General features: G+C 38.6%; 1 protein-coding gene across 3 annotated transcripts in view; it reads right to left on the bottom strand.

Annotated features, from left to right (window-relative positions):
• The window catches only part of WWC2 (WW and C2 domain containing 2), a 58,213-nt gene that overhangs the window by 4,516 nt on the left and 30,489 nt on the right, over nucleotides 1-23,208 (bottom strand). The window contains exons 1-9 of one of the 3 annotated variants that reach the window (XM_044449892.1): nucleotides 21,435-21,446; nucleotides 20,624-20,816; nucleotides 16,191-16,355; nucleotides 14,129-14,253; nucleotides 12,358-12,562; nucleotides 10,615-10,779; nucleotides 4,957-5,049; nucleotides 3,298-3,540; nucleotides 450-577 (exon numbers count right to left, since the gene is read on the bottom strand). In XM_044449892.1, the coding sequence (XP_044305827.1) occupies nucleotides 450-577; nucleotides 3,298-3,540; nucleotides 4,957-5,049; nucleotides 10,615-10,779; nucleotides 12,358-12,562; nucleotides 14,129-14,253; nucleotides 16,191-16,355; nucleotides 20,624-20,816; nucleotides 21,435-21,442 (1,325 nt within the window). In that variant the 5' untranslated portion in view covers nucleotides 21,443-21,446. Of the gene's footprint in view, nucleotides 1-449; nucleotides 578-3,297; nucleotides 3,541-4,956; nucleotides 5,050-10,347; nucleotides 10,780-12,357; nucleotides 12,563-14,128; nucleotides 14,254-16,190; nucleotides 16,356-20,623; nucleotides 20,817-21,434; nucleotides 21,447-23,208 lie in introns of those variants that run through there. The other 2 variants (XM_044449891.1, XM_044449890.1) reach the window with 2 other exon arrangements.

Raw genomic sequence — 23,208 nt, 5'->3', positions numbered from 1 at the left:
CCTGTCTTTTGACTGGTACTGAAAGATCAGTTATTTACCAATAGCCCTCTACTTGCTTTGTCTCAAAGGAAACTACAGAACCTATCTTGTAATCATGTAATCTGGACATTTTACAACAATGTGACATAAATGGCTAAAACTGGTATAAGGATTTACTGCAGACTGTTAATGCCTTTTGCTACAACCTTCAGAACCGGTGTACATGGGTGATTAAATTTAATTGCTTCACCTCCTTTCTAATTCTAATTTACCAAAGCTATTAAATTGTGAAACACACCCTGAATTTTTTTTTTTAAGAACATGCCACAGACTGAATTCTATTTATTGAGTATTTAATCCTACAGCATTGACTAACTCTAGAAAGATGTATAGTTCAGGTGAAAAGGCTAATCAAGAAATTGTCACAGATTTTTAAAAATAAAGGTTCAAGAGATCCAAACTCTCTTTACCTGAATGACTGCACCTGGAGCGGCACTTTCTGGCTCTGTTCTCGCAACCGGCACACATCCTTTGAAGCTTTCCTCATCAATTTTTCTGCACTTAAGCCCCGTTTCTTTTCCTCTGTTGATTGTTCAGCCTGGTGAGGGAACAAAATTACAGCTAACATGCAGCAATTGACAATATGATAGAGGATTGAAGGAGGATGAGAAAGAGCACCCTGCAAAAATGTCTTTAGTATACAATAAGAAAAGAGATATATTGGCACAGCATCAAAAATAACTCAGGGCTGATTTAATGTTTGGTGCATAAAAAAGACTTTATAATACTTAGCATGCCATTTAAAATATTTTAATCCACATGCAAGTGTTTGCACACTACAAATTGGTGGCCCAGGAGAAAGCTCTATTGGCATGCAAATATTGTATGCTGGTGGCTGACAGATGGATTAAAAGTTCTTTTAAATGAGATGCCAGGCCACATGAAACCCTGCATACCCAAGTGCTTTTTGCACACCTGGCATCTCATTTAATCTGTGCTTAGGATGAGTTAAGAAAGAGGTATGGTCTGGATTTTATAATCAGACAACAGTCAGCCCAGCATTTGAAAACCCTTGTGGCAATTAAGAATGTCTAATATTTCAACAGCCTAAATTATCTTTCATTTATCTACTTCCTGTGATGTTGATTAGTTTTATTAAATGCCTTCCTATTGTGCTAATAAAGCATTTTACTATCACGGTGCCCATCTTAACTTTTTTCATTAGTACATTAAAAAGCTCTTAAGTGCTTATTGACTTCTGTATTTTAAGGAAAACAGTGTTTCTGTGGCAAGACACAGTTTTGCCTTGCAAAGTAAATGTAATGCTGCTATGGAGGAGAACACATGCAAATGTTTGAGGAAGCTTCAAAGTAATACACTATCTTTAATAATAAAAAGTTATTTTACAGCATTATTTTACAGCGTAAAGTTATTTTACAGTTATTTTACATGCACATCTATTCCTGAAAAAAAGCTCTGCCGAGTTCAATGGGACTTACTCCCAGGAGAGTGCATATAGCATTGTGGTTTCATATTATATGAAATTTAATTTCTAGATCTTCAACGAAAATGTTTATGTACTCAGTTTGATATTAAGAATAAAATATCTGGAATGTTAGTATTTAAAATGGGTTTTAAATATGCAACAGAAGAGCATGTCATGTGTGTGCTTGCAAATGGACACTAACAAGGATCTTTTATGTATAAGAGATAAGAGAGTCATACAGAGGTATTCTGGGGATCTTCATATTACAACAAAGTTTTGCAAAATGACCACTGGCCTCAATGAAATTTAAGTTTATATGTAATAGATAGCATCCAACAGCATCCTTCCACAGCCCTAAATCTGCTCCAGAAGCTCTGGAGAAGATCTGGGGGGGTTGCAAGAAGGAAAACATGGATACATCCATTTAATAAGGGGAAATCCACTTAGATAACACTGGACACAGCCTACTTCTTTGTAAAGGACAATCTTTCATTAAGCAGCTTCCTGTTGTTATATGACAAGAATGGAGAATCTTGCTGAACTGCAACTCCCATCATTTCTCAGCATCAGCTATGGTGGTTAAATGGGAACAGCAGTCAACATGATCTGGAAGGCTGCACATTCCCCACCCCATTATAGGAGGCTGGAAGTCCTTGCAAAAGTCAGTGAAAACTGTGAGCACTGCAGGCTTGTTTAAAATCTATCACAAAGAATAATAATCAGTAAATTGCTCCTAAAAACTGGGACAGAAGCAAATCCTTAAAAATCAGCTACTTTCATAATAAAGATCTTTTTTAGGTAGAAGGTCTAAGAAAGGACAAAAAAAAAAAACAATCTCACACAGCTCATAGTCAATTCAGGAACTGACTATCAGAGGATGCTGTGATTGCAAAGAGTAGTGGGACCCTGGTTATGGAACAGCTTTTCCAGAGAGGTTTGCCTGGCGCCAGCTATTGAGGCTTTCAGTGCCCCTTTAAATAATTCATGTAGTTTGGGCCTCTCTATTTCAAAATCTGTCGGTTTAATATTAGGGTGCTGTGAGTTTTGCTTTGCTGTTGTATTTTATGTTCCTTTTGATTTTATGGTTTTATGTTCTATTTTGCATTTACATTATTATATTTGTTTATTGTAAACTGTTATTGGAAGGCATATACATTGTGAATACATAAATAAGTAAACAAACAAATATTAAAGAATAAGTAACTACATGCAAGATCAGTCCATCAGCAATTATAAGTCAGAAGAAAACACTTCTAGGCATAGATCTCTGAATTCCAGATACAGATATTTCAAATTACTATAAGCACAAGGAGTTTTAGGAATTTTTAATTATATAGATACTGAAGTGCTTTTCAACCTTCCTACAGCTGGGGACCAATGTAAACAGGAGAACCATCTTGGGGACCACTGGGGCAGAAACAAAAAGCACCATACACATGATACAGTATTCTGTGTATTAGTTTGGTAACACAATACCAAAAAATGAAAATTCTTCAAAACAACCAGAAACTGAGCAACAAAAAATGCCAACAAAAGAAAAAAATACTGAAATCGGCACAGCATGGCTCCCAGCTGGCTCCTACTGAGTCGTCTCTCCCCTCCCTGGCCACCCGGCGGCATTGGTGCACCCCTGTGAATGTGATGCCAACCAAGGAAGAGGTGGTGGAGCACAGCCAGTGCCCGCTGGTCTGCAGTGAGTGGAATATGGACCAGCAGGAAGACTCCCATGGAGTGGAACCAGTCCATGGATTGTTGGTTGAAAACCTCTGGGTATTGGAATATTATGCATGTCTTTTCCTTTCACTTAAAGATGTTTGGTTTGAACTTTATACCTGTTTTTCAGCTTGTTTCAAGAGCTTTTGGAATCTTTCATCCTCCAACACACATGGAGGAAGATCTCTTTCCCCTCTTGCTTTCATCTGCTCAAGCTTCTGCTTCAGATCACGAAGTGTCTGCAGTTCATCATTAAGGCGACTCTGTCGTGTCCGAGAAGCCTGAAGATCAAGCTCCAAGTCAAGAGAGGTGCGGACAGGGTGCTCTTGTGTTGCTCTTCTCATGGCAGGCTGGCAGGCTGGCTAGAATATTCAGGCATTTCAGGAAAAGATTATTACTATTACAGTTGGGCATACATGGCTCTTGGTTGTCAAGCTGAAGATCACAAACAGCCATCTCCAAGAGTTTTTTGCCCCTCTTACTGAGTGGATGTCTTCCCAAAAACCACAATGAGGTTTGCTGTTCATGTTCAGGAAGCATAGTTGCCCTTTGTGGTCCAACTACAAACTAAGGATTCTTGGAGATTCTTGTTTCACAGAAATGGGCCACCTGGAGAGAACTGGTCCAGCTTTCATGATATGACAACTCACCAGGGCTTGTCATCCACAACAGGCTGATGTGTAGGGCAAACCTAGTCACTGAATACTTACCCAAGCAAATCTGCCTTTTAAAGAGAGCTTTCGTTCTTGAAGGATCCCAAGGTCCTACGTAAAGTGTGACTAATTAGATACTGTGCAAAGTTAAGTGTCGGGTGGCTGCTCTGGGAACCTCAGTTGTGGTCAAATAGCTGCAAAGCAGGAGAGGGTGTTCTCAACTCTTATAAAATATCCTGCCACCCCAATCTCATCTAGGGTCCCAAGACAGTTATGTGCTATACTGAAGAAAAAAATCAGAAAAATTATCTGCTACTGATGACATGCCAACAACCCATTGTAAGTAACCATGGTTGGTTGTCTTGTCATTTCCCCCCACTAAACAGGCCACTCTGAAAAACTATAGGCTATTCAAGGGTTTGTTTTACCCATGCTGGTTAGTTTTATCTTCTGAACCTGAACAACCAGTTCCACCACGGGTAAAGTTAAGTAGTGAGCAAGAAACAAGTCAAAGGCAGCAAAAAACCTTGATGATTTGCCCTCATCAGTGACAGCTCCTTAAAAATACAGGTCAAGCAGAATACTAGAGGGGTTGCTACTAGTTGCCATCCCCCTTTTTAAAAAGAATGTATGTCCCAAATATGTATTTTGAAAATAACTTTTAAAGCCAAACTTGTGCAAATGTGGAGGAGTGCACTTTCACAGCTCTGAAAAAAGGAAGCATTCCTTGGGCAATGTCCTGAGGGATACTCCCTGTACACACCTATACAAGTCCATGAAAAAAAGCACCCATTGCCCTGTCAAAACTTCCTTTTAAAGGGTCCAGTTTTCAGAACATTAATCCTACTATGTGGAAACTTCAGAAATGGGTCCAAAAGACACAACAGTAAGATTTCATCACGACTTCTCATGATGTGTGAACCTGCCCAGGGAGAAAGAAGTAAGGAACTTCTGGATATGTAATTTGGTCCTTACTTTCATCTCTTGCAGAACAAGACAGGACTGGGTCATTCATATGCATTTGCTTTAGTACAATACTTGCATATATCTGTTGATGAAACTCTTCAATATATAGAAGTATTTAAAATGAAATAGAAAAGTTGTGAACAGTGAAAGAGTACATACCCTTTTAACTCTCAAGCTCCGCCGTTCTGTGGCATTTCTCACAAAGAGAGACTTTTTGGCCAACGTCGAGCTATCACTGTCACTTCTATTCAACTGTCAAAACAAGGTATGAATAAGATTAATAGATACAATGGATGGATTTGAAATGGAAGAACTTTGATATTAAAATTACCAAGAGTAATTATTACACATGCTGGTGGTAATAGCCCATCATTCATACAGAAACCACAAATCAATTGCCAATAATTTATTCAACAGATTAAATTGAATGAATGAATAACTGCATTGTGATTCTATTGCGTTAATAAACTTGGCATAGAAGCAACCAACAACTGCCTTATTGCCTTCTTGTTTCAAAACACCAGCGTCTGTTACTTGCCTAAGGGAAACCTTTGTCTGAACTGACAAAGAAAGTCCTGATTCTGTTACTGGCTCATCAAATAATTATTGATACTGATTAATGTGAAACCACATCTTCCACAAACTATAGAAGAACCAAAGAACAGGAACTAGATGTAAAAGAAAACTGTACAGCAGGTTAAGAAACTGAGTACTGAAGATTAGTAGAAAAGCTTAGTCACACAGAATATTACACTCCTTTCTTTGCGCCAATTTGGGAGCTCTACTTGATGAACTACTGCTTGAACAGAATGCTGACACAGTTCTGTATCTGCAGCCATTACAATGGAATGGCCCTATACAGACAGAACACATCCACTGGTCAGCATTATGCGTACAAACCCTAGGCTTGAGCAGCCCTCATTATCTCCGTGTGTGCCGTGACTGAATGCTTCCGTTCCTAGTTTGAAAGCATACCATAGTCTAGTGTTTAGTCTGAACCCAGCAACCTTTGTTTGACTCTGCTTTCCATTTGCAAATCTTAATTTGATGGACTTGGATAAAATAGCAGATTGTGGCTTAATGCAAACCAATACCGGAAGGTTCTAATCATTTTCCATCATGCATGGAGGGTAAAATTAATTTGTGAACACCATACTTTCTTGTGCTTGTGGCACTAAAGTTTTTTGTGCTTGTGGCACTAATCCATGATTTGCTGTTGTCCAATTTCAACCAATAATGGGGTTTACATGACCACATTTCACTATTGCATGAACCCAGGCAACTGACCCCATCGTGGACTGTAATGATTTAAAGTGTTGTGTGTGGTCCTTTAAATGTTAGCAAGTTTCAGAAGAGCAAGGAGGGTAAAAGTGGGGGATGAGTGAGTGAGTGAGGTGATTAGTTGGTGACTGAGAGTATATGGGCAGAGCTTGGAAGTGTGTGAGGAGAAAAAAAGAAAATAATATATTTGTTTGGTCAGCAGTTAACAGAGGCAGCCTTCTCTTTAGAATCCTATATAGCACTGTGAAAGACATTTAGAATTCATAAAGACAAACAGAAGGAAGTAGAATACTTAAGAGGACATGCTATTGACTAGGTAGAGTCAGAACCCAATATTGTCAAGTATTGTAAGGGTATGAGAGACAGAAGTGACAGAGACCTGAGTGTGGAAGGAAAGATTAAACTGAGATAAATAAAATAAAGACTGGTCAAAGTAGGTAGAAGTTGCTATTATATATTATTTTATTTGTGAGGGAAATAAGTTACTGAACATCTTAAAACCAATATGCTTCTTGTACAAATAATGTTTTGTTTATTGTTAACTCAGTGCCAGACTGCTTGAATATCAGTGACTTGTCTTCAGGACCACATAGTCCAATGAAGGAGCCTTATAGTTTGGGCACAATATTGTGGGAGGTTAATTAATAAGATTGGAATTAAAATTCCTGGTGACAGGGTTAGGTTAGGGTTAGGGTTAGACAGAGTTAAAGACAGCCACATCCAAACATGGAGAGTACTCATGACATGGCTACTGGGAGCCATCCAGCGAGCCATATGCAAGAGTGGAAAAAAAGTCCTTGCCAAGCTTGCCCAGGCTACCATGAGGGCCAACTACTCCACCAGTGTCTAAATGGTACTTTGTGGTGACTGGCACTGGCTGGGTGCCCCCTGCTGTGGTCATGACTCATTTTTGGTTCATAGTGGCTTTTAGATCCTTTATCCTTGGAGTCTGTGAAGTCTGCCTGGATAGCCAGAAACTTCACAATCTTCATTTTGAAAGCCACTGACAGCTCCTTGAAACAGCGTGAGTGGGACCTTAGAGAGGCCATGGTGGGCAAACTTTTTTGTTCTTGTGAACACAATGCGTGCTTTAAAAATAAAAAAGAAAATTAACTGCACTGGCATGATTGTTGAAATCAGGCCTCCTAGTTGGAGGCAGGGAACCTGCTGTCAGAGTACAGCAGGTTGTACTCTTATACATTGACCTAAAGAAGGTGCAAATAGGCTTTTTCTTCCATATGCTTTTTTTTAGTTGTCAAAATACAAGCTATCACAGTATAACAACAATTGTCAATGCAACAGTATCTGGTCCAAGTTTCTGAAGTTCTTTCAAGTCATAATTCTCTCTACTTCTATTAAATAATTGCTACTTGCCTCAGTCCTTTTAATTTTCAAACAATCTCCCATTTTCTGCTATATTTGTGAATGGGTTATGGGTTGCCAGAGAGGGTGTTGTGCTGACAGGGTTTTTATTTTTATAAAACAAAAATGCAAAATAAAGAACTTTAAATTTAAAAAGAAAACTTCATAAGAGTTCTGTATTTCTGAGTTCTTTTGGAAGAGAGATTAAACATTATTTACAAGAATTATTCCACAGAATTTTCAATAATTAACGAGCTCCGAGTCTTAAAATATGCTGATGTAGCTAGCATTTGAAAAATAGCTGTGTGTTCTAGGTTTCCCTTTCCCCAAAGAGACATTAGTTTTCCTACACAGGAAGTGAGCAGTTAAGAGATCATTGATGGTAATGGGCATATGTTAGTGCTTAAATGTCACTTATGCATTTGAATAGGTACAAATGGAAACAAACTCAGTTTCCTAGTGCACTATTGCAAAAAAAAGATAATAAATATTAAATAGACTATTAAAACAATTTGCAATTATCTAGTAGCAATATGATATGATTAGCAGCAGCCCACATGTATTTTTAAAGAATTAATCACGCCAAATCATCCTTGTTTTCCAGCTTAGTACAATAATTCATTGCACAGAGATAGCTTTTTGACCTAGCTTCAAATGGCATCCTCCTCAGAGAGCTCTAAAATACGTATTAGCTTAGAAAGAGAAATGTACTAAGGAAAGCATACAACTTGGTGACTTAAATATGGTAGCCAGTGGGATTGTACAGTCGGGAGATATCCACAGCTTATTGCATGTTTGTTATCAGATCACAAGTGCACAGACACACAGAGAGTCCCCTTTTGTGACCAGAAGAGGCAAACTTCTCCAGATCCACCTCCATCATGTGGCTAACCAATTGTATCGGGCCTATGCCTGGGTCTCTGCCTCTGAAAGTATAGGCCTGCTTAGCACGAGTGAAGTGCTGCACTCTAGTTACCTGGCTTAGCTTAATTAATTTTAGTTATTGTTTTCTGGCCCTGAGAAGGATGGCCAAGGGACAGGCTTGCAGCTGTCTTGTTTTGAGAAAGACCTTATTGAACCTATTAATGGAATTATGCTTGATGATAGGCTTAGCTTAATTAGCTTACAATACTATGTCCTATCATTGTGGCACCTGGGTGGGAATATTTGGACTGGCTGGGATGGAAAACTTCCACTGTTATGGCTTGAAACATGCTAATGAGGATGGGAAACTTCATGTGCTATGTAGTTCAGTGATGGGAAGTTGTCTATGGTATACATTTCAGCTTTCTAATAAGTCATTTCAAACCACTTAGTCACTGCATGTGTGTAACAACCAGCCCCTTTCCCATAAGTAGTCTATATAAGCTAGCCAGTTTCCTTTGAGTGTTGTTCAGAAACCACCATCCTTGAGGGGGCTTTGCTGACTATCCATTCCAGCTGACTGGAGCCTGCCTTGCATACTAGTCCACAATGAGTATTACAAGTGACTCGCTGCTAAATCCTTTGAAAAGCTAGCTAGTGATTTGCTTGCTGCAACAATCAAGGCTCCGTGTAAGTAAGCCTGGACCTAGCATATTGATTCCTTGAGATAACTCAGACTTTTAGCCCATGGCTGGGGAAACACATCCATGTTGAGTCTGCTGAAGAGCTGCTGCAACCTTTCTTTGTCATAACAAACCTTTGACACAAAAAACACATAAGGAAAAAAATGTGTGGCAAGGAAATATGGCACCAATGGAGTTTTTCCTTCTTTCCTTGGAGAAGGGAGAAATTTGGGGGGTGGGGAAGAAGCTGAGTAGGCCCACCCTATGGCGATTCCAATATGGGTTGGGCCCACACATGATTATACTAGCATGTTAAAAAATAGCAGGCTGTGCAAGACACTATGCAGTTGATGTATCATCTTGTTTAGCATGAGTAAAATGGGAATCAAAACTGCCTGGCAAGTCACAGCACATATCAAGCCCCCCACGCATGCCCATCTGAACACCAAGCACAAAATTAATAAGGGTTAAAAATACACGCGTACACCATATGTCAACAATGTAATGCTGTGTGATGCTACTTTGAATTAATTTAAACAAAGCAACTTATCCAAGACAGATACTGGGACAGAACTCAAGCACAGCATTTTCATTCCACACAAAGCAATTTGAGAAGGATGTTAATAATTAGGAAAGTTTTAGAGAACAGCTATGAGGATGGTAACATCTGAGAGATGATGGAACCAGGTTTTGTTTATTGTAAAAGATAGCATCTGTATTTCAGATGTCTAAAAGATGACTGAAATGAGATAGAAACTAATTGCTCAACCCTTTCCTATAGGATGGGAAGACAAGAAACAATGTTCAAAATACTGCAAGGCAGGCTGATCAATTATTCATATATTCAGTCTCTGACAGTTTGTAACTCTCTCATGAGAGCAGACTGCCTCAGGTTTCAGATGAGCACAGGTAGAGTCCCAGTGTGCAAATGTCTAAGTTTCTTGTAAATGTTTCCATTGTACTAAAGTTGTTCTATGGAAACCGCTTTGCCAAAGCGCTTTCCAAAAGGTGCTTCTGAAGAAGTGTCCTCAGAGCCTACGTATCCACATGGACTGTATTAATTTTAAAATTAATAGTGCTGGCAATATTATAGATGCAGCACATTGCATCTTTTAAAACAACTGTCCTAGAATGATTTCAACACTGAAAGGACTAGATTATTTTAGGGAATTACAATGCAATTCTCTACATGCCTACTCAGAAGTAATGTCTATGAATTCACTGCAATTATGCACACAATGTATAATACACTGTGTGTATAATTACAGCATTTTTTTAAAATACCAGTGCTGGTTATGTAGCAAAATCTGTGTGGGATCATATATATGGTATGGATGGGTCTTTGTGTGGGTATATATGTGTGTGAAGGTGAGAAGGGGAGGGCAGAGGTGGGGGAGAGGATGAGAAAGTATTTGAGCATTAGAATATGCTGTCTGTCTGTTTTGTGAAGGTTTTGAGAGTTTCAAGATGTATTCCACAGGTGAAAGACAATTTCCCATAGCTTAGCAGCTAACAGATGGATGCCAGGTTCTCAGGATATGGCTCATTGCCAGCAATGTGCCATTGCCAAAGAAGTTAAATGAGTCTTTAGTTAATAGGATCTCATGGAGAACACTCTTTTTCTTACCCTACAGATGTACTGGTTCCGCTCTCCTGGAGAGAAGGTTTGTGAGCGCACTATCATGCTGTTTCTGACAAAGGGATTCTGTTGAGACTTCAGGCTGGGTCTTTCCTTGGGTCTTACAGCTACGTTCTCAGTCTTCCTATTTTCCGTGTTAGTTTCCTTATCAACCTGTTGAATGTATTATACATTATTTTTCATCTTTAACCTCTTCATCAAGCATGGTTCATCTTACATAACTAATTAGTTATGATCCACAAAGGCAAGAATCCAAATACAAAAGTCTCTTAGCCTAGTAAAAATAGAGAGGTATTTTTGTTCTCAATAGGAGATACCACTCTTTTAACTTGGGACATTGGTGCATCTTAGTAGACAAATCATCACATAGTTGCCATGCTGAAGAGTATAAGGATCTTAATTAATAGCAGCCTCCCAAATTAGATTTAACATTAAATGCTTGAAATCCAAGCTGAAACAAGCTACAAATAGGTTAACCCCAAGCTAAGAGTTTCTAGTTTTCAAGGATACTGAAATGTGGAGTTCATTTTAAGGAAATATAATCTGCCTGTATATTAAAAAGTTAGTTAAACCTATTACTAAATGAAGATTACCGTAGGCCTTCCAGGGATGCCACTGTCTTACCTAAAGGTGATGAAACCACTATTAGAGAAAATACATATTTGTAATTATTAAACTGGACACAGGAAGTTGCCTTGTCCAATTGGTCTATATCCTTGGTCTATCTAGCTCAGTATTAATTACACTAAATTGCAGTGGCTCTCCAGGGATTCAGATAAGAGTCTTTTCTGCCCCTACTTAGATATGCCAGAGAATGAACTTAAGACTTTCTGAATACAAAGCATGCCCTCCACCACTAAACTACAGCCCTTCCTTAATAAATAAACACCCTTAACTAAGAAAAATTGATGAAGATAATGAGAACAGGCTGCTATTGTGAATTATGCTTCTAAAATTCTGTACTATTATGCTATGAGTGTTTTCTCATTGTTCCTATTCATGTTCCTATTGATTTTCTAGAAACGTAAAAAAATAAAAACTCCACCCTGAAAGTGAAAAGGCTCGATAGGCTCTTGGAAGCAAACTGATTCCAAGATGTGCTCAAGAGCCTACTCTGTTTTTGTTGTTTTCATATAAATGCTGATGTCAAGAAGAAAACAACCTCAATACACATAAACATGTCTGTAAAGGATATTTGGTAACAATGAACAGATGCAAAATTTACAGACTATTATGTCCATTCCTAACACTCTCTCTCAATCTCTCTCCTTTCATTGCTCTGAAGCTCTCAACTCTTATCATTAAAACTTCATAACAAATGCAGACAAAAATATTAAGCCATCCGTGTGTGCAAGTATAGCGTAAACATTAAATAATCTATTAAATATTTAATACATTCATTATTAAACATGAATAATCTACCAAATAAACATTAAATGTTAACTAGCAAGCTGAATGCTTCTCTTGTGAATTTAAGGATCTCTTTTCTGCTTCTCTCCTTTATGCATATCAAAACAAAAAGTATCACTGTGCCAGGAAGTAAAGAACCTGTTAGAAATCAATACAGAGTTTAAATGCTGGGTTGATTTATATATTTAAAATAATGCTGAAAGTGTAAAGAGATTCCTCTTGACAAACTTCCATGTTTTTAAACTTTAACACACCACCCTGAGGGGCTAGGAACAGCCACAGAATGCCAGAGCCTACTGAAATATAAGCTGAAATATTCACCAGCGTGGGCAATGGTGGTATTTGCTCATTGTGACACAGATCAGTACAGTTGCGGTCTTCCCCATCCTTAATTTTATCTGCCTCTACCAATGCAGAGCAGAACTGATTGACTTCTCCTTTGCCACCTTCCTTTGCTCCGTCAGCATCATCCTCTTCTTCTGTCAAGATCACATCAGATGCTTCTGCCTCTGCCAGTATTCCTAGCCTGTGAGAACAAAGTAATCCAAGTTTACTCTTGCACTGACAAGGCAAATCTTGTACAAAAGCGGTATTATTATCAAGACATTATCTTGGCCAGACATAGATTAGATTTTCACTAAAATGTCTGCATGATCTGACATGTGAATGCATTGTTTTAGTCATCTGCTCTAAGAAAAACAGAAAGCTCTGTTACAAATAGACTCCCCTACAACACCTTAAAAGCACAGTACATTTGACATCTAAGATGACTCAACTGAAGAAATATGAAATGTATGTCTTTTGTTCCAGATTATTGTTATTATGATTACTATAAACATATATTTATTATAATATTGCAAACATGCAAACAACTCACTCAAATATATCATTTCATACTAATGAAAAAAGAAAGTGCAGATTGTGCCTTTCGGATTATTAACCTATATTAGCAAATAAAAGCTAATTAAGTTTGTATTCTCAATCCATAAATATTATATGCACCCCACAACAACACGGTGAATTTGAAAAAACATAAGACACATAAGACATGGAGATGGCTATCTCAGCCATCCCCAATCTGGTGTCCTCCAGATGTGTTAGATTACAGCTTCTATCATGCCCAGCCAACACTGCCATGAGCCATGATGGTCTGCGGATGAAAGATGCTACAGTCCAACACATCTGAGGTAGGAGAAAGTTGTGGCATCAAGATGCTTTATTTTACACAGGATCTTAACACAAGGCACTTAATCTTTTGTTACAGATGTGACTTAATATGGATTAATTGTCCAGATGCACTATTTACTGTAAATGATGGAAGGCTGGATCCAAAGTGGATGCTCAAACACTATTGAGGAACATGTGCTCAGGAACAACTAACTGGGAAAGCTTACTGCATTTATTTCCTGCTTATGAAATTCCCAGAGGCATCTGGTTTGCCATTGTACAAAACAGGATGTACAACCAGATGGATCTCTGGTCTAATCCAGCAAGGCTCTTAGATTCTTATGCCTCAGAGGGGGATAAGAATCATTCCATCTATTACATTTCTCTACTGTACAATAGTCAAAGCTTCTGAATGGTTTATAAAGATTAAAACTCTTTAAAATACAGAATTATGAACATATAACCAGATAGCAGATACCCACACACAAACAATATCTCATGACCTGATGAAAAACCTATGCTCTCAAATGCTTAGAAGTGGAGTTCTTAATCTTAACTTTAACCCTAACCCTAACCCATGTCCCAAAATGATTGGCATCAGTCAGGCCTTGCTGGGAGGTTCATTACATAATTGGAGGATACCACTAAGAAGGTCCTCTTCCTTGCTGGCACCTTCTGAGCCTATCTCAGTCATTTTTCTCCTCACAATTAGAACTGGAGGGGAAAAAGGGGTAAAGGACTTTTTCTCTGCAGTAGGGAAAACACCAAGTAAACTAAGTCTAATTTTCTTAAAAGTCTTCAAAGGCATAAGAAGATTGGAGACGGAGCAGATGAGGGAGCAAAGCTCCTTTCAGTGGCCTGCTTTGTTTTATGTTTTATAGTTTTAAGAGCTGTTTTAAATGAATAAAATGCACATTCAGCTTACCAATCTTCTTCAGGATTCTGTGGCTCCTGTACATCCTTCTCTTCCTCTTCCTCTTCCTCTGCCAGCTCTTGCTCTACTGCTTGAAGCTCTGCTGATGTCCTTTCCAGCAAGGCTGACACAGCATCCTAAACCAAGACATTAGAAACATTTCTACATAGTATAATGTGCTGACAGTTTTGATATTTTTTTATAAAATCTGCTGCCAAAATATTTGTGGATATAGACAAAGACCGGCCATGAAAACATACTGTCTGTTGCTTCTTATTATCATTATTATTATTTCTATATCACCTGTTGCCAAAGCTCTCTTGGTGGTTTACAACAAAGTATAAAAACAAAATACAATAAATAAAACATTAACAAAAATTAAAAATTAATTTAAAATAATACAAAATATATTAAAAAACCAACAAAAAGACCCAGCCAAGGATAAAAGAAAGGCACCTGGATAATTCTATCAGGTCCCTGAATAACCAGGGAGGTCTTTAAAGGCCTCTACAAAGATGGCTGTCTTAACCTGGCACCAAAAAGGTGATAAATTTGGTGCAAGGCAGGGAGGTTGTTCTAAAGATAGGGGACACCATAGAAAAAGCCCCTCCCCCAGGTGGTACCCTTTGAGCCTCTTGAGAGGTAGGTAGAAGGTCCCAGATATTTAGCCTTCCACATCTGAGTCCAGGTAGATGGTTTGGGAGAGGTGCTCCAACAGGTATTTAGGTTCCAAGCCATGTAGGGTTTTATAGGTTAAGACCAGCACTTTGAATTGGGACTGGAAATATACAGTCAGTCAATACAGGCACATAAGAACTAGTCCTATATGTTTAGACCTCCCGGTCCCAGTTATTAATCTGGCTGCTGCATTCTGTACCAGCTGCACCTTCTGAACTGTCTTCAAGGGCAGCACCACGTAGAGTGCATTGCCAGGTTACAGGTTATTTCTATACCTTCATCTAACTTTCAGACTAAATTTAGTGAGCATGAAAATGTCTGTAAGAATACATTTATATAAGCAGAGCAACATCATGAAACACACAATCTTTCACATTAACAAATTACCTTAAATTGCCTTTATTTAAAAGTCATACTCCACCTAAAAATATACTGGTCTATTTCAGAAAGTACACTAGACTGGGCTAGACTAACTGGAAAAAAACAACCACACACACTGACAAAACAACAGGTCAGTAAAAAAATATCTAATTCATGTTTTTTGGCAAAAGAAATAATTTATACAAGTATCTACCACTCATAAAAAGTTACCAGGCCAGATTAAACAATAACTGTACTCAGCTCATCTTGCCAACCAATGGAGAGGAACAAATACATCCACTGTACACATGTCTCACTTTCAATGCATTCAGATTTTCACATATGAACATAATTTTCTTAAAAGTACCTATACAAAGAATCCAAATTGATTTCCCTGCCCGTGAACAGCCAGCACCTTAACCAGCCAGAAAAGTTATAACCTAGCCTTCTCCGTTATGAACTAGTTATTTATGCTATTTATGCACGGAGCATTTTTAAAGTAGTTGCCCTCTTTTTAATGATAGTTTTCCTGCTGCATTTTATAATTATCTTTCTCCACGTTTTGGCTATTAAGTTATTATCTATTAAATTCTGATTTATGTTGTTTTGTAAACAATTCTTTTAAGGCACCATTTTACTGATAGACAAAAAAGAGTCCTCACGCTCCAAGCATTACTCAATCAGCTTGGAAGTTTTGTATGACTTTTTCTGTCTAAGTATGCACAGGATCACACACTTAATATATTTTATAACTGGCTTTATCACTGGTTTTATTGTATTTGCTTTTGTTATGTATGTCGTCTCAAGAGTTTTGGCTAAAGGGAAATTCATAAATTGAATAAGAAACAGTAAATAACATGCAGTATGTGTGTGTTTTTTTCCCTGAAGGGCTGATTAATTTTTAGTAGCCACCTCCATTCAGGCAATATGGCAATCAGCTAGTAACAGCACAGAAGGGAGCAAGCTACTAGATATTACAACTGCTTTCTTTTAATACTAGTAGTAACCTCTTCAAAAGTAAGCATATATTGCTCACCAAGTCCAGAGAGCCAGAAGGTTGATTGTTTGGTACAAATATAGGATCCTCTTTTTGTTCTTTATTCTTTCTGCCAGGAATCTGCTTGCAAGCCAACAAGTTATACCACACAGTAGATGTCTCATTTGAAAACATCATGTCTGCCAAGCTTATCTGAGTTCCAGCCTACACAGAAATGTGAAAAGATAATTTATATGGTCATTTTAATATGCATTTCATATAAAGAATCTAAATATTTCAGAGAGGCTTTGTCCCGCAAAACTGGTTTCACATTGGCTCTTCAGTGCTTCTTCCTCACACTAAGAATAAAACATTACCTACTCATATATAGCTGTGGGGTTAAGGTACAGCAGTTATACTCAACCAGAAAACAAACTGAAGAAAAATAAATTCTAAAGCCAACTTCACATCCTAAGTCAATGGGGAGGATCTCATGCCATGCTAGCCCACCCTGGCAATAAGCCACAGTGGGTTGGATGTTGTACAAAGAACCAGCACTATGCCCCATAGAATATCCAGCTGACTTGGGATTGTTTGTTCCTCCTTCCTCTCACAGGTATCCCAGAAGACTCTGCATCAGGACTAGCTTGGGTGCTCTCTGCTATACTCAATAAGCCCTTTTTTGATTGCTCATCTGTTCCTCCCATCACCTGGTTTTATGTTTGTTTTTGGAAATTGCAATCTCTCCAACTTGAGAGCAAATTTTTGCAATCTTCACTTTCACAGCTCGTGACAGCCCCTTAAAAGTGTTGAACCAGCATATTGGAGAAGTCGTGGGTGGTTGGCAACTTTTTATTGTTTTTGCATTCACAGTAAGCACAAATATTTTTGCAATTTTATTTTTTAAAACATGGACTTACGCAAGTGAGCACAAAGGTTGCACATATCCCACTCAAAAAGTGCCCACTGCTCTTCTGTGAGCTGAATTAGCACAGCTATTCATGCATGTTTGAGCAACTAACTTCTTAGCAAGTGCACATGGACGCAGTGAGACCATAATGATTTGGGGCAGGGGTTAAGTGTCCCCTCCTCCTGTTTTATTGATACAGTCTTGCTCCCAAATGGAATAATTTAAAAAAAGAAAAAAACAGACTTCTTTTTTTAACCATTCCCAAAGGGGGGGCGTGGGAGCGAGGGGGGAGGGAGCGAGGAGGGGAATATCAGCATGAAAACAGGGATCGGGAAAGCTTAAATGCCCCCAGTGAATCACCATGGTCCAGAACTGGGTGCACATGTGCTTACCCAGAGGTGAGTCAATCATGTAAGCAGACACAGCTGTTCTAGGAAGAAGAATGGGCTGTAAAGAGCAGCCAAGGAAGTGTTTAAGAAAAAATAAATACCTAAAACCTTCAGGTTGTTGTTAGTCGCGAAGTCATGTCAGACCCATCGCGACCCCATGGACAACATTCCTCCAGGCCTTCCTGTCCTCCACCATCCCCCAGAGTCCACTAAAGCTCACACCAACTGCCTCAGTGACTCCATCTAGCCACCTCATCCTCTGCCGTCCCCTTCTTCTTTTGCCATCTATTGTGCCCAGCGTTAGGCTCTTCTCCAGGGAGTCCTTCCTTCTCATTAGGTGGCCAAAGTATTTGAGTTTCATCTTCAGGATCTGGCCTTCTAAAGAGCAGTCAGGGTTGATCTCCTCTAGGGCAGACCAGTTTGATCGCCTTGTGGTCCAAGGGACTCGCAGGAGTCTCCTCCAGCACCACAATTCAAAGGCCTCAATTCTTCGGCACTCAGCCTTCCTTATGGTCCAACTTTCACAGCCATACATTGCAACTGGGAAAACCATAGCCTTGACTATATGCACTTTTGTTGGCAGGGTGATGTCTCTGCTTTTTAGTATGCTGTCTAGATTTGCCATAGCTTTCCTCCCCAGGAGCAAGTGTCTTTTAATTTCTTGGCTGCAGTCCCCATCTGCAGTGATCTTGGAGCCCAGGAAAATAAAATCTGTCACTACCTCCTTTTCTTCCCCATCTATTTGCCAGGAAGTGAGAGGGCCGGATGCCATCATCTTAGTTTTCTTACTGTTGAGTTTCAAGCCAACTTTTATGCTCTCCTCCTTCACCCGCATCAAGAGGCAAAAAACCTTCAGGTACCTCATCTTAAATGTAAGGTAACATCCCCCCCCCACCCCACACACACATGGTTTGGCATATACCTTCATAGTGAAGGTCAGAGGAGAAACCCAGCACAGCAGGAGCACAGAGCAGGTATGCCTCAAAGACCCTCTGGGATATGTACAAGAAGCCAACAGGAAAAGTGAGTTGCAAACATAACAGGTAAACTTCAGAGAGGCTGAACATCTGTTGGTACCATCATGTGCTGGCTATCAAATAAACAACCAATGGGCACGTGTTCTCAGGGTGGCTTATTATGATGCGTGAACCAGCCCAAAAAGTGAGGGTAAGGTCAGATCTATTATCTAGAGCAGGTAGCACAGAAATGGAGAAGTAATGCTAGTTCAGGATAGAGCATGAGAGATCTAAAGTACAATAGTCTTATAGGAGAAAAAAGGGTAAAGGAATTCAAAGCACAAATTGGCACAGCAGAAGGCTTAAAAGGCAGAAGTGGCAAAAGGAAACAAAGGGGATTGCGATAAGCCAATATTTACAACTTAAGTATTCTGATTTAACTGACTGAAAATAGTCTTTTGTTATTGTTTATGAGAACAACCTGATTTAAGAAGTGCATTTTTTAAAAATAAGTAGATAATCTGGACACATTAAGGATCAGAGAGACAATGAATGCCTGCAAGGATAAAAAAGTCATTTATATTCTGTAAATCTAATCAAGTGTAATAGATCCATGCAAGAGAGAACTACTGGCTGATGCCTGGGGCAAAATACAGTTGGCCTCAGTCCATCTTCTTCATGAGAAAGAAAGTGGTTTTATATGCAAGGAAAGAAAATTCAAGCTCATATCTGGAGGCTTTCAGAGCCCTATTGTGCAACCTGCCTCAGGCACCATCACTTTACACTGTGGCAATGTCCATGGTTATTAATCAATATGCTTCCTTTACACTATCAACTACTAGACAGCTACAGAGGCAACAGTAGCTTGCAAAATATAAAGAAAAATAGAGCAGTCAGCCTCTTCCCCTGAAATAATTACACAGTGCATCTTTGCCAATGAGTTAGGGGAGGAGTCACACAACTCAATAGCAGGACACATGCTTTGCATGCAAGAGGCCTCAGGTTCAGTCCCCTGGCACGGCCAATCCCCAGAATTGGCTGGAAAAGTCTTCAGCTTGACAGCTAAGAGAAAGGGCTCATTCAGAGTAGGCAACCCTGGACTCCATCTTGGAGCAACTTGGTATAAGGCAGCTTCATATATTCATCACAGTGCTGAATGGAAGGATGTTATTAGCTTTGTATCCCTCTGGGTTGCATATCAATTCAATGTTGCTATCTGACAATATTCACCACAACAAATGTCAACATGAAAGGCAACCTAGGAAACTGCATCATTGCAAAACTGTATGTAAGAGCATTTCTCATGTAAGCCTTATTGCAGGAGCCATAGCAAGGTAATTTGTTTCTGTGGTAAAGTGAAAAAGTGCCTCTAAAGACACCTGAAAGACTTGGTGGGAGGGAAAATAATTTTGCTATCTCTAAACCAGTACAAAAACATGGTCTGCTAGGCAAACATCTGTTTTTCGCAATCAAAATATTTTCGGCAACTGTTTCCAATTTAAATGCTTAATTGGTACACTTATATTATTAGATCATTTGACAAGAAGTCAAAAAACCAAATACTTCCACCAAATGCTACAAACCTATCTACAGGATGAATTTATATAATTTATTATATAGCCAAAGAGGTGGTTACATAATACTTTAGGGGAAAGCAAAGTGAGCACTTTGCCTGACTTGCATATAGTAAGACCTATACCAGAAGCCTGGAAGTTCTAGTGTTCATTAAATGTTCATTATCATGACTGTCCAGAGACAGAGAGGAATTTGATTAATAAATGCAAATAAAGCAGAAGCAAAAATGTACTTTTTTGTTGTTAGCTTCTCAGTATGCAAAAAACTGAGTTTAGTTTTTGAACCAAAGTTTCCCACACTTAAAGAGTACACTGTACTGTCACACAGCATGTGAAACATATATTGTGACTTACCACTAACCACATCCATTAAAAGTGTATGCAAATTACACTTATTACAAGCATCTAAAATATGCATAATAACTGCAGCCCTCAGGCTCATGATGCATTTCCAATGAAGCCCTCAGTGCTGAACAATTTGTCTGTGACTGTAATACTGTGATCAAAAGACAGTCTAACTTCTGCAATCATCAAATATGAGAGACAAATATATTTAGTCCTGTGGAGGTTGCTAATGCACAGCGCAGAAACCTCCTATCCATCAGTATGAGAAAGAGAAAAAACTAAAGAACATCAAACAAAGCCAATAATAAAGTATACTTACTAGGCATTCTTCCCGATGAGTTTTACTGACAGAGCAAACATCCACTCTCAAAGTCTTCTGATGCAAAGATGACTGGGAAATAGCTACTCTGAACATTTCACTAAATAAAAGGTTTTCAGCAACAGAATGGACTTTTGTGCGAAATAGACAGCTGATATCAGCTGAAGATGGGAGAACTGCAATTCTAAAATACCTAGAGAAGATTTTTTTTAAAATTAGTTAAATGTGCATCATGAAATACTTGCATATGTTATATTATGTGTTATGCAATGATATATATATACTTAAAATAAATGCCTTTTCCTAAAAAATTCTCCTGTTCAGCTACAAAGACTTTAATACTAATGGAATAACTGCTGCCTATAGTAAACACACCAAACCTGTCTACTGAGGAAACTAGTTTTAAAAAACACAAAGATAAGTAAGGCAGCAAAATGGAAATGTTCAAATACAGTGGAGTAAGCCCCAGCAAAAAACTGTAACTAATAAATGTAACTTCCAATTACCATCTGCTTTGTTCAGCTCCACACTTTAAATATTTCTGTTACTCGGGAATGTATGAATGAATGCCCTCCAAAGCATCCCATCCTTGACAGCCCTGCTCAGCTCCTGTAAACTCAAGTCTGTGGCTCCTTTATGGAGTCAAGCCATCTCATATTTGGCCTTCCCCTTCTCCTTCCTTCAACTTTCCCAATGTCATTGTCTTCTCCAGGGAGTCTATCCTTCTCATGATATGCCCAAGTGTGACAGCTTCCGTTTTGTCATTTTTGCTTCCAAATAATGCTCTGACTTGATTTGATCTAGGACCCACTTGCTCATCTTTCTGTCAGTCTGTTGGAAAAGCTCTCCTCCAGCATAATGTTTCAAAAGCATCAATTTTCTTCTTGACAGCTTTCTTCACTGTCCAGCTTTCAGACCCATACAAAATGATTGGGAATACTATAGTATGGATGATCTTGACCAGTGGAATGTCCTTATACTTTATGATCTTTTCTAGTTCCTTTATTGCTGTCCATTCAAGTCCTCAATCTTCTGATTTCTTGGCTGCAAGTCTCCATATGAACTGAAGACTAAGCCAAGGTGTGTAAATCTTTCACAATTTCAATTTCTTCAATTTTGGTATCAAAGTTCTGTAATTCTTAATGTTCAGCCTGCAGTCTGGCTTTTCTACTTTCTTCTTTCACATTCATCAGGAGTCATTTCAAAGTTGCTGCTGCCAGCTGTCAGTAACATGGTATCATCTGCATATCTTAAATTATTGATGTTTCTTCTACCAGTTTTCACTCCTGCTCCAATTGTAATCCAGCTTTCCTTATGATATGTTCTGCATACAGATGGAACAGATAGGGAGATAAAATACATCTTTGTCTGATATCTTTCCTTATAGGAAACCATTCTGTGTCTTCATATTCTGCCCTAACAGTAGCTTCTTGTCCATGATACAGACTACCTGTCCAGGAAATCAAATGATAAGGAACGCCCATTTATTTCAGGATCTTCAATAGCTTTATCAACCAGTCAGTAGACTGTTCTTTTTTATTTTTTTGTGTGCTTCAGTAACCAACATATATTTACAAAATGATCTCAAGTGCCTGCTCCTTTGCAGAATCCAGCTGAACATCAGGCATTTCTCACTCCATATTGTTCAAGTTCTTTCCTTGAGCATCAGTTTGTTTGCATGGGAAATTAGAGCAATGGTCTTATAGTTGCTGCACTCCTTAGTATCTCCTTTCTTGGGGATTGGAATGTACACTAAATGTTTCCAATCTGTGGACCATTGTTTTGTTTTCCATATAAATGAAAAATACTGATATTATCATGATGATGCCATTATTTCATAGAAAGCTGAGTTTGCTATAGAAATACCAGGGAACACATTAGGATGCTTAATATTACCCTAATGTATGTTACAGAAAGTTGGAATGCATTTTGAAAAAGTAAAAATATAAAAATAAAACTGAGTTCTAAGAATAAATAATATGCAATAACCTAGTTTGCATGATGCAACATCACACTGGCAGCTTAACTCTCAAATAACCCACGGGCTATTTGAGGATAGTATAACCCTCAAACAACTCCTGCCAACCAGGTTCTCAGGTGCCTGTGGGTGCCATGCAAAAATGGTACTCACAGGCATTCAACACTGTGACAAGTCCTGTGGATAAATTAAATTACAGTAGGTTGTCATGTAATATGAACCAGGTCACTATAATTCAACTTTGAGCAGGGGAAAGAAAATTTATTCTTCAACTCTCTCTCAATCTCTGTCTCACCCCTCCCCCCATGCCTTTCTTCAAAATAGAAGTTGAGAGTAAAATCCTGGAAAAAATTTAGTGCAGGTAAGGCCTTGTTCTCACATGCAAATTGCAATTTTTCTCCCCACATGATGCCTTTTAATCTTATCTAGGGCAGGATTATGTGGAGAAATATAAATGTAAAATTAAATGTAAATGTAAACCCAGCACAATTCTCAGTCACAGCAGACCTTTTTCCCAGGTGCCATTATAATAGATCTCATTATAGAGCTCATAGTAGTTAGAATCATGTGGGTCAAGGACATGTTTCACAGGTCACTCTCACTTTAT

Source organism: Varanus komodoensis, unplaced genomic scaffold (assembly GCF_004798865.1).
Source record: "Varanus komodoensis strain SLA01 unplaced genomic scaffold, ASM479886v1 scaffold61, whole genome shotgun sequence".
Classification (NCBI taxonomy): domain Eukaryota; kingdom Metazoa; phylum Chordata; class Lepidosauria; order Squamata; family Varanidae; genus Varanus; species Varanus komodoensis.
The sequence above is the reverse complement of the archived record's forward strand: the minus strand, read 5'-3'. Positions and strand labels throughout refer to the sequence as shown.